Consider the following 11,882-nt stretch of genomic DNA (forward strand, 5'->3'; position numbering starts at 1 on the left):
AATGTTGCCATTCAACATCCGACAATAACTATTAGTGAGAAATGTGTTGCATGAGTTCATCATGATTGACGATTAACTGCTAATTAATGCTTACGTAGGCTATATAACATTTATGCACAATGTAAATAAGAATCATCATAATAATGAAGGCGATTATTATAATTATGCTATATTTAATTATTTAGAATAGTTAGTCTACATAAAAAGTGACATTCAAAATGCATCCGCTGTATTTACTCGGTTAATCGTTGTTGAATTTTGGATGTTATTGGATGTTAATCGTTATTGAATCGATAAATACACTTGGGATATTAGTAACAAATGTTTATTTACATTTTCAGTGCAAATACTTACAGACAAAATATAATACAATCAAGTCTTAATTCATGAACATTCGATTCCCAAATCGTCAAAAAAAAAAAAAAAAGACGAGCGGTTCGGTTAAAGCAGAGCGATGCTTTCCTTCCTCGGGGATCACGAAGGGTCTGTTTCACGATGGAAGACATGATGAACCGATGGCTCGAGAAGGCCTGCGTGTGTGTGTGTGTGTGTGTGTGTGCTGTATTTGGTGTCTCTGTCCCGTCAGACGCTGTGTGTTTGAGGTGTTCACATCAGATGACTCGGTTCCGGAAGTACTCGTGTGTTTGAGGTGTTCACTTCAGATGACTCGGTTCTGGCAGGCTCGTGTGTTTGAGGCGTTCACAATCACATCAGATGACTCGGTTCCGACAGTATTCGTGTGTTTGAGGTGTTCACTTCAGATGACTCGGTTCCGGCAGTACTCGTGTGTTTGAGCTGGTCACATCAGATGACTCGGTTCCGGCCGGACTCGTGTGGCTGGACTCGGTTCTGTCGTGGAGTGTGTGCTGGTTGTGTCCTGCGTGCTGACAGTCGGAGCTCCGGGAATAATCACACTGGCTTTGTTGAGGTCAGAAATGTCCACGTCGCTTTTGTCCTCCGTATTGTCTTCGAATTCGGACTCGCTCGGTTCGCTTTCACACTCGGAGTCGTCGCGCTCTTTCTGCTCGGTCTCGGTGGATTTATCCGGTTCTTTCTCCTTGTCCTTCTGCGCCTGCGCTTCTTTGGAATGCCTCCATTTCATCCGCCGGTTCTGGAACCAAACTTTTACCTAAAACAAGGTTATAATAATTATTATACTAGAATATTTTATGGATTCATGTCACCTTCATTTATATAGCGCTTTTAACAATATAGATTGTTTCAAAGCAGCTTTACATTGATAATTGCGAATTAAAGTAACAGATTGTTTTGGCTTTATCAGCTCTAGAATAAAGTTACTGTCCAGCCAAAATTAGTTTATGCATTTATTTTCATAAGATGTAATTATACACTCTAAAAATGATGGGTTGTTTTAACCCATGTTTGGATCAAATATTAATTGGTTAATATTTTTGGTTAATATTTGTTTCATATTTTTAAGATAAAAATTTAAACCCAATAATGCCCATATTTGACCCAAGCATTTTTTAAATGCATGTTGCCTATTTGTATTATTACTATTATTATTATTATTTATTGTATGCACTGTTTTGATGTTTTTGTGATTTACAATTAAAAGATCAACGTGCATTATTAATTGCATTTAGGCTACACAATCATAGCAAAAACAAAATGCATGCACAAACCATAAATCAAAAGGTTTTGATCGAAATGCCGAGTTAAATTAGTCTACTTTTTCACTGAAGAATGGCAGAGATTCAGACAGTTTCCAAACATTACTGGAAAGTTTTGAAACTCTTATCACATTCCCCATGCTGTTTGTCGTGTCATTTCCGATATAAAACAAGACAGAAACTCTTGCCCAATGCCTTAAATTAGGCTGTTTTGAAATGAAACGACTGCACCCCTCCTCTATTTGCAATAATTCGTTATAATTGTGTTTCATTTCTCTAGAAATGTGTGTGTCGCAATGCTGCAGTTTTTCCACGAGCTCCAGATGGCCCGTGTCGTCTAAAGCGAATTTCATTTTGCTAGTATCGTATCATAATTTAAAACAACACACACACACACACACACACACACACACACACACACACACACACACACACACACACACACACACACACACACACATATATATATATATATATATATTAGTAGTCAACATTTGAAGTGGATCAAAAAAGACAAGAACGGGTATTGTTCAAAATGCATGTACAAGTGTGCTGAAAGGTTTTGATCCACTTCAGATGTTGAGTCCTGCATATTTAAAAGGCATTATCTTTATGCTGCAGTGATCTGCATGAATAATGACCTGTGCATCGGTGAGTCCCAGCATCGCTGCCAGCTGTTTTCTGTCCGGCTTCGTGACATACTTCTGGATCTCGAAGCGCTTCTCCAGGCCTTTCCTCTGCAGGTTGGAGAACACGGCTCTGGACCAGGATCTTTTCCTCTTGTAGGTCTGTGGCATTGTGTCTTTGGAGAGCACCGCGTACGGCCCTGTTTGAGGCAAAAACACGCGCCATTAGAACACAAGGGCATTTCAATGCGATTTAGACACAAATGCATCATGCAAATGACTTTATAACTGACCAGAGTGCGTGTTATTGAATCATCTGGACATGTGCATGTGCGAAATAACCACCGCATTCACATGCATTCAAGAGCAAAAGAAGACACTGCAGGAATTAAAGTTTAGTCCCTCTTTAGGGCTCCACTGGGATGTGATGTCTACACTACCTGGGAAGGAGTCCTGAAACTGATGTTGCCCTGATTGTCTGCTTATTGAACCCATCATGGAGGAGGTTTCGTCTATGGACGCGAAGTACGGGCTGGCAGACACATGGACTGCTGACTGCCGATTCAGACTAACAATCGATGTGAGATCTGTTCCAGAACGACAAAAACCAAACAATTCAACTAAATCCATTTGGATTAATTGCATAAACAGGGCCGTAACCGCCACAGATGTTAGGATGGACGCGTCTAAAGCAAGAGCATTTTGCGGCTCACTGTGATTATGACTATATTCTAAATTAATCTAATTGTTCTGTCCTCTTTTCGTAAGTGAGGTGTGATGTGATACACTCAAAAAAAAAAAAAAAAAAAAAAGCTGATTCATAAAAACACTCTTACCTCTCAACGACGGCGCATCTTTTGCCTTCGGCTCGAAGTCTGTGGATAATATCCGATCGATCCCGAACTTGAGGTCTTTGCTGGACGGCGGGGGCGCGGAATGCGCGTGCATTGCGGATCTGGACACTGATGTCAAGTGTATTCCGTGCCGGTGATACGCGCGCGCGTCTGGAGTGACCGGGGACGGGCGCAGGGGAGACCCGGACGCGCGCGCCCCAATATGAGCCATAAGCGAAGATGAACCGGGGATATTTTCCGCATCTCCAACGTGCAGAATATCAGCAATGCAGAACGAGGGTTTTTTCATGCTATCCACCCCAAAACCACCCGAACAGTACGCGGTCCAAAGGCTAAAGTTCGATGCGTAAAACGGGTTGAGTCCCGTCGTGTACATCCCGGCAGGAGAAGCCAAAATCTCATGCAACGAGGACAAGCGCGCTGTCAAGTTTGAAGAGTTGAACTCTCTCGCGTTCCTCCTCGAGTATGAAACTCCACACAGGAGTCCGAGCAGCTCAAGCAGGACTTCTGTTATTGATTGGCTCTTTCTGAGCCAATGGAAGTTGACAGAAGTGTTCAACACGCCCCACAGAATATGAGTTTGACCGAGAGCACTTCCATTAAAAATCAACGCATTTATTAATGCGCAAAACACGCAACCATTGGAATTAAATCGCAACTTTAATTGGATATCGCACGTGAAGATGTATTTATGCAACGATTTATTAAATATAAGCGCATGTTCTTGATATATTAGCAAAGTTTTAGTTTACATGGGATGCATAATATATGCATGCAGAGAGAGAGAGAGAGAGATCAAAATTGTTTTTTAATGTTGCACAGTTATGATTTTAGAAACGCATTAAAGATGACTAATATAATGGTATGGGCTATAAATCATGCATTCAAATCAATCTCGAGTTTTGCATGCATTCGCAACAGTTCTGGCCATGTTTTTTTTTATTATTATTTTAAATATGCAAACAACAAACTCTGAAAAGAGAATGCTCCACAGTGTTCTCCTTCACCCTGCGCCTGTGAGTGTGTTCTGTTCTGGGAGTTTTCGACGCTACTCATCCTGTTTTTGATGAGCTCTGATTCGGGCTAAATGAGCGGATATTCCTGCTAGATTTAGGCCAAAAATAGAAGATGCTTTAGTATTTTAGGATACAGCAGAGGACCTTATTTCCTCCGGCTCGCAGAGGTGGAACTCTATAATGACTGTTAGCACTTCCTTTTTTCAATATTTGTGCAACTTTATCTCAACTCGCAAGTCGCGCGGTGACGCAAATCCGTCCTTATGCTTATAATAAACAGAGGAAATCTATTCTCCGCTCAAACGAAAACACAATTAACTTCAGAGGCGATACTTCATACATATGTACAAGTTCAGCCCATGACAACCATATATTACTGAGCCAAAATTAAAGCGCTTTTCAAATGTTGTTTATAGTGGGGAAACAAAAACAGATAAAACATGATTATTAATACTACATTTGTTTTTATATATAGGCTATTAATCGCATCTAACATAAAAGTTTGTATTTATATAATATATAGGCCTAAATATAGGCTCTATATATATTACATATATAAATATTTATTTATATATATGTGTATGTGTATGTACACACACACACATATATATGATATAAACAAAAACTATTAATAATATTATTTATATAACTATAAAATATGTATGCATATGCAAAACTATTTCTCGAAGGTGATGGTTGGTATGTTGCCATGTCATATGTTTATGGTCATTAATGATCGCAGATGAGTTTTATCCCATGCTATTATTTTCGAATATCTCTCTTCCTCTGGTGTTGTTCATTATGATTCATTATCCCGGAAAGGTCAATGACCCTGAATGCCTCCTATCACGGTGTTTTCGAATGACTCCATTCCGGTTTAAATTTAGAGATGAAATGTAGCGCTTTGCTCTCGATCAAGCAGTCAAAACAATCCAGGGAAGAGGATGCGGAAGACGCGCCGCATGCGTGTGAACGCGCGCGTTATTTCAGGTGCCCGCGGCGCGTCTTGAACCCTGAGAGTCACGAGCGACATCATAAAACACATCATAAAACCTGAGCGGGCATCTCACCTACTGTATCAATCAACAACTAACGATTATAGGCCTGTATATGCAATTTAATAATCAAGAGGAGCCTACAGCCAGCAGAAATTTTTAAATATAGCCTAATTTTACTAAACCACGACTAATGATATTTAGTATTTTGAAATGCATAATTTAATTCAAATAGTATTTTTCTTAAAAGACTAAAATGGGTTGAAGATGCATGTTCTGAGATAAACATTTGTTTTTCGCATTAAATGTTCTTAACATTAAAATGAAGCTAATTGTATTTCCCGATTATTATTATTTTTTAGATCATAATATGCAGTTATGGTACTTGCAGTAGCATTTTCTATTTTTGTATTCTGAAAAGAAAATCATACACACGCTTTTTTTTTCTTCAAGATTTACGCATTTCAATCAATCGTAAAATTCCATCAAATTGAATTGAATAATCCTTACATATTATTCATATTAGGAATTACAAATGTACATGTGTAAAAAATAACTAGATCTTAATAAAACATTTTCTATAAACCTTAAACTTATATTTTATGGTTTGTTTATTTTATTTGTGGATACGAATGACATAAAATGGTCCATTCCCTTGTTTCAATTAAGATTTATACAAAATGGTTTAATACGTTTTTTACTCCTTTAAAATTCTTCATAATATGTAAGGATTACTCAATACAATTAGATGGAATTTTACTATTAATTGAAATGCGTAAATCTTGAAAAAAGGCTTACTTTTTTTGAGTGTATGATTTATTTTAGATTAATTCTTAACATGATAAGATCTAGCAGAATGTAATTTACAACACATATTTGCTTCCCCTTTTGTTTTTAAAGCTTTCTAAAAAAAATACGAGTGGCTATATTTTATAGGTAGACTATAACATAGTTCTGTAAAAAAAAAAAAAGCAAATCGAGTTTAATGTAGCCCATATGAAATAATATCGTGCTCGGGTCAAGAGATCCAGGATGAAAGTTTCGGTCTACAATGCAACTGTCTATACGGAAGAAAACAGGTTCAACCCAGAGCTTCCGGATATCTTTATTGTCCATATCCATATCTGCATTCCTATCTATATCTACGCCTGTATTGTGATAAATATATGCGTGTTGAAAGCACAAAGTCAATCTGCTGTAGCAATTAAACCAGTGATTCAACATCTAAAATCGTCCCGTTCTCGTTGCTGTAACATTTCTCAGCACGTCTGTCGTGGTTTGATAAAACATTATAGGCTACTTGCCTTTATCACTTTAGTGATTTGATCTGGTAATAGGAACTTTCTTCCTCTTTGCAATGATAACATCATATATTGGTCCTTTGGGAATGACTTTATTTCTGGACCCCCCCCATCAGGAGCATCTGTCTGTCAGCAGTGACAGGGCCCGTCATGCCGGAAACATTAAGACATTATTAAAATATCATAATCGTTAAATGCCGATCCTGGGAAAGTTTGGGGACCTTGTGGAATTGGTTTGTTTTTCCCAAATTCCCCCTGGTTGATGCAATCACTGTCCTGAGAGTTCAATAGCGATCTAGCCAGCTCACTGCGGTTCATTTGGGGGATTTGACAGCCTCGGGAAACATTTGTCACGGATTATTAATTGCATTTTTAAACGCACCCTTGACAGAACGGAAATCCTTCGGTAGCCTAATCATATTAGTGAAGCAGCGCATATAAATATAGGCTAGAAGTCAACTATCACAAACTCATTTCTGTTCACCGGATAATTTTTTCATATTTCAGAAAAGGAAAGGTCGTACGAATATAGTCCTGACTAAACGCTTATTAAGGAAATTCATTGAGTGTCATAGAAGATCGCGAATGACGTAGTTGATCTTTATGATGGTTAGAAGGTGTTTTAGCACCACAGAAACGCTTCTCAATAGGTAGCCTATTTGATTTTATAAATAGTTTAACCAAGTCCAAGAACTATAGCCTACTTGAGCAGTGTGCGAGCGAATACTCTTACTTTAGTGACTTTAAATTTCGTCTCGCGAATCTTTTTTGTGACCCTAGCACAGTTAGCGAAACATCAACTAAAAATATTTAAAATCTTAATGTTTTAAAAAATCATGTAAATGCCCAATACTTTTGTCTTTTCTTAAATAGGCCTATAAATATAGGAAAGCGCTCAAACGGCCTCCAGTTTCACGCAAACGCGATTTCGCGAAGTTCGTGTTAGCGATATTCACTGCTCTGAAAAAAAGTAGCCTACTTTGCCGCACATTTTTTTCTCCCCATATTTATTAATATATATATATATATATAGAGGCCTATATATATTAGTATTTTTGCCACACACGGCCTTTCACGCAAACGCGACTTGGAGTTAGCGATATTTAATAAGAGCCGTAAAAAAATGTTTTATCTCCTATATTAATATACACATATAAGCTATATTTTTTCTTTACATTTCCACACGTGCATGTATATAATGAACATAAATGCGTTTAGAGAGGAGGTTGCTCACAGAAAATGATGCTCATTCTGTTTCAGCGAGGATGTTTTTAGACACAAAGCGAAGACAAAACAGACATTTTAGAGACACAATAACTACAATCTGCTCACTATATCCCCTTTATTAAAATGCCTAATGGTTTTTAACCCATGCCAGTAGAGCAGGATGTCCACTATGATACAATTTAATGAAAGACATGAACGCACAATATTTACTGCAGAAATGATATTATGCACCGATAAGGCTGTCAGTGGATTTTTATTGTCGTCGATGCTAATAGGCTCGAGATGCCCCTTAAAACCCTTGAGTTTACATGAGCAGCGCAGAATGAAGTGTCTTTGGCCTTTTATTTGTAAAGGAATCCAGTTACTCCTCTTGGCAAATATACGCGTGGTTAAATCAAAAGCTCCTTGTTAAATAACAGCGAGACTAATGGAAACGCGGAAAGGTCATAACAAACCATTACAGTCCAGTCGAAGATCCAGCTGAGAGAAGATTCACCCCACAGAGCTCCTGCTGGCCCGATTAGGGCCCTTAATGGTCTGCAGTGATCGATTGTGCACTTGTTTACTGAAAGTCATCGCTCTTGAGAGAAGCCAGATGGAAATAAGCCTGCGTTCATGATCGCCGTGATGAATTACTGCAATAACGCCACGTTTAATGGAAGGAACGCGCGCGACGTATTATTAGCTGCATCTTAAAGATGAAGTGATAATTTCCAATTATCCTTCCTCTGATGAAATACGAATCATCAAACGAGTCTAACTGTGCAAAATCTAAAATGCCTAAAATGTATATATATAAAAAAAAAATACAATACAATTCAATTCAACACATTTTTATACAAGAACACTATTAATAAAAACGTCTAATGCACTATTTATTATTCCCTATATTATTTGCTAAATCATCACAAATATGGATGTCAAGTCACATATTTCCCGAATAATGGGAAATAACATTTCTTTAAAAAACGTAGCCTAATGATTTCATAATTCCATAATAAAGTATTTAATGTAAAAAAAAAGTGTAACTGTATTACTAGAGTCTTGCTCTAGTTTAGAAAATGCATTTTGCTTCATTTTTTAATCATCCTCGGATGAATTGCAATAATTTAACTATGCATATTCTGAGAAATGTAAGCTTTGCATTAACTGGAGTCTGAAACTGAGAAGTGTGTGTGCATGTCAGAGCTCAACCTGATGCTGCTCTCTAGTGGTCAGACCCTCATCGCTGCACACACTAATCAATGTTTCAAGGCGAATTCATCGTTCTTGCTCGGCGAATATTCTCAGACATCTTCTGTCTGCTGTGTTACTTTAATCAGCCTGGTCTATTCTAATAGATTTGAAAGTGTCCAGATTTGACTCGTCTCATTTCCCAGTGCAGAAGTGTGTCTGGGGAGCCACTCAGTGTAGAATCCAAATACATTTGGCAGCAATAGCCCATATTTCATCATTGTTTACTGCATATTCATTCCTGCAATCCCCCAATGCGACAAGAGTCAGCTGTTAGAATACTTCCTTATAAATGTCATCCTTGAGAGCTTCTGGGTGAAGACTCCAGTGTCACTGACTCCGAAACACACATTTCTTTAAACAACATAATTAGAATTACACTAAATGAGCATGATTTCATCCAGACTGAAGCTGGTTTCTCTTATTACTAGCAGTGCTATATGGACATAAATGAGTATGAGATCAGAAAATGTGCATTTAAATGAAAATCTTGATTTATTTGTGATGATAAAGAAGCCTGCACAGGGCAGAGTGCAGCTGGAATGCTGGGTAACAAATTGCTTCTGACAACGACTAATAAACATCAAATCCACACACGAAAAACAGACGCACTGTAATAAAACAAACCCATGATAATCCTCTGTGCAAAAATACATTCTTAGTTCAAATATTTTGAGATATACAAACATTGTTGGTGATGTGATTATTAAGTATGGAAGCTTATTTCCTTCTTGGGAAAAAAAAGTTAATTGCAACTCAGGTATAAACTCAGTATTGTAATATAAACTCGCATTTTTGAGAGAGAAAAAAAAGTCTGAACTGAGATTAATGAGAATAATGAGGATAAGATTAATGAGAATCATTTCCTATTTGTGTATTCTTTGATGAAAAACAAACAAACAGAATTACAAGATGTAAACTCAGAGAAACTCTGGAAAAAAAGGTCAAAATTCAGAGAAAAGTAAAAAAAATTATACGGATTCTACAACTTTACAACTTGCAGTTTTGACATATAAACTCGCAACTGTGAGGGAAAAAGTCGAAATTACCTTTTGTATCTTTTTTTTTACTCCATGGCAGAAACAAGCTTCCATAATTAAGGCCTCTTTTCTGATGTCAACAACAGCTATGGAGAGCAACAGTCTGGTTCCCGAAGTAAAAACTCTATTAATTTTCTCCATAGTGAAATTGACTTTGAGCGATAACTTATAAACCTGTGAAGACAGACGTACTGTGAGCTCCAGTTTATAATCAGTGGTGTTTGCTTCTGCTGAAACCATCAGTCCACATCATTTCAACTTAGTTTTAAAGTAATCGTGTTTAACAGCAGAATTTGTGGGGAAAAACTACATTTCCCATGATGCAATAGAGAAAATTCCACCAATCAGAGTCAAAACAAGCAAAACTCTTTAGCTCCGCCCACTCACATGAAGCACTGCGAATGACAGAGTCAGTCTCCTTTTGCTTTCAAAATACTTAAATATTTAAAAATGTTGATTTTATATACACTGCAAAATATGCATATTCAAATGTGTAGTTTTATTTTTCTCTATCGTTTTTAACTCTATTATGCTGTTCGTGATGCTTCATGGGTCATTCACTAAAGCCTTTAAAGGGTAACTCTCGCCAAAATGCAACCTAGGCTCTTTTTGTTAATCTACCCGAGGCAAACTTTCATTTAAAAGCATAATTAGAATGGAAACGCCACTTTTAAGTTTGACCGTATTTTCGTTTTCGGTCAAATTGCCTTGTGAATGGGAGTGAATGGGGCACGACTATGATAGCATCAAAATGGCTATTTTTAAAACACTAATGTGGCTCGACACAACATGAAACTTTGCTCTCAGTATCACCAGGGGCTCTACACATGAACTCCAGCATTGAGAACAGTGTTTGTGTACACAGAGTTTACTAAAGAGAAAGATTTTGAACAACTCACTGTATTTCCGTCCGCCGGCATTTTGTCAGTCAAAAATAGTCGATCTCCGAATGCGAATGAACTGACTCTGAATTTTAGTATTGCTTCTTATATGAGGATCCTTTTTCAAATACAAGGTCAATATTGATTTTCACTAACGACAAAACAACAAATTATCCGTGAATTTATATGGAACTAAGCTTTAGGAGCTTTCCATCTTTACTCTCCTCCCTGTTACGTTGCATTCTGAGATCGACTATTTTTGACTGTCGGGCGGACACAGAGACAGTGAGTTGATCAAAATCTTTCTTTTTAGTAAACTCTGTGTACACAAACAATGTTCTCAATGCTGGAGTTCATGTGTAGAGCCCCTGGTGATACTGAGAGCAAAGTTTCATGTTGTGTCGAGTCTTCTTAGTGTTTTAAAAATAGCGATTTTTATGCTATCATAGTCGTGCCCCAAGCACTCCCATTCACAAGGCAATTTGACCGAAAACGAAAATATGGTCAAACTTAAAAGTGGCGTTTCCATTCTAATTATGCTTTTAAACGAAAGTTTGCCTTGAGTAAATTAACAAAAAGACCCTAGGTTGCATTTTGGCGAGAGTTACCCTTTAAGTTCACAGATTTTGTCCGATTTTCAAATACTTTTTTTCTTCAAATCAAAGTTTGTAATGTTATGATTCTCCTCGTCGGCTTGATTCACGGCTTATAACGCTTTAAAGAAGACTTTTTTTGTAAAAATCGCTATGGTAGAAATGAAAGGAAAAAATACTTCCAGAACCAGCACCGCTGAAAAAGTGGACGGACATTAATGCAAAGATCTATTACATCCCACAAACACTTCTGAAATGATGAAGCGTACAGTACAGCTCACAGACACACGTTCAACCAGTGGACAATAGCTGCATTAGTGCTGCGCAAGGCCGGATCTATCTTATATGTACAGTGACCCCAAAAAAGTTGCACTTAAAAAGTGTGTTACATTAGATCAGTAGATCATCCAACAGAAAAAAGCCCAAGCAAATGTTTCATGCATGAGACTTGCTTTGAGATTCAGCCCTGTTTCAGTGTGCCT

At 37.6% G+C, this 11,882-nt stretch overlaps 2 protein-coding genes across 4 annotated transcripts in view; both read right to left on the bottom strand.

The window, feature by feature from the left end:
* Nucleotides 1-309: 309 nt before the first annotated feature.
* hlx1 (H2.0-like homeo box 1) lies at nt 310-4,316 on the bottom strand. Of its 2 annotated transcripts, XM_079889007.1 has the most exons (4): nt 3,097-4,173; nt 2,701-2,847; nt 2,276-2,460; nt 310-1,129 (listed from the first exon to the last, which is right to left on the bottom strand). In XM_079889007.1, exons 1-4 carry the CDS (start codon nt 3,488-3,490, stop codon nt 800-802), a joined length of 1,056 nt encoding a protein of 351 aa, XP_079745133.1. In that variant the 5' UTR covers nt 3,491-4,173; the 3' UTR covers nt 310-799. The 2 variants fall into 2 exon arrangements, with proteins under 2 accessions (XP_079745133.1, XP_079745134.1); XM_079889008.1 differs by lacking the exon at nt 2,701-2,847 and having other exon boundaries at nt 3,097-4,316.
* A 7,230-nt stretch (nt 4,317-11,546) lies between these two features.
* Nucleotides 11,547-11,882, bottom strand: part of rhpn1 (rhophilin, Rho GTPase binding protein 1) — a 23,981-nt gene continuing 23,645 nt past the window's right edge. For both annotated transcript variants that reach the window (XM_079887879.1, XM_079887878.1), the window contains one exon: nt 11,547-11,882. This exon is cut by the window's right edge and continues 2,395 nt beyond it. The gene's annotated coding sequence lies outside the window, so the exon portion shown is untranslated.

The sequence above is a fragment of the Squalius cephalus genome (assembly GCF_949319135.1).
Source record: "Squalius cephalus genome assembly, chromosome: 12".
Lineage (NCBI taxonomy): Eukaryota > Metazoa > Chordata > Actinopteri > Cypriniformes > Leuciscidae > Squalius > Squalius cephalus.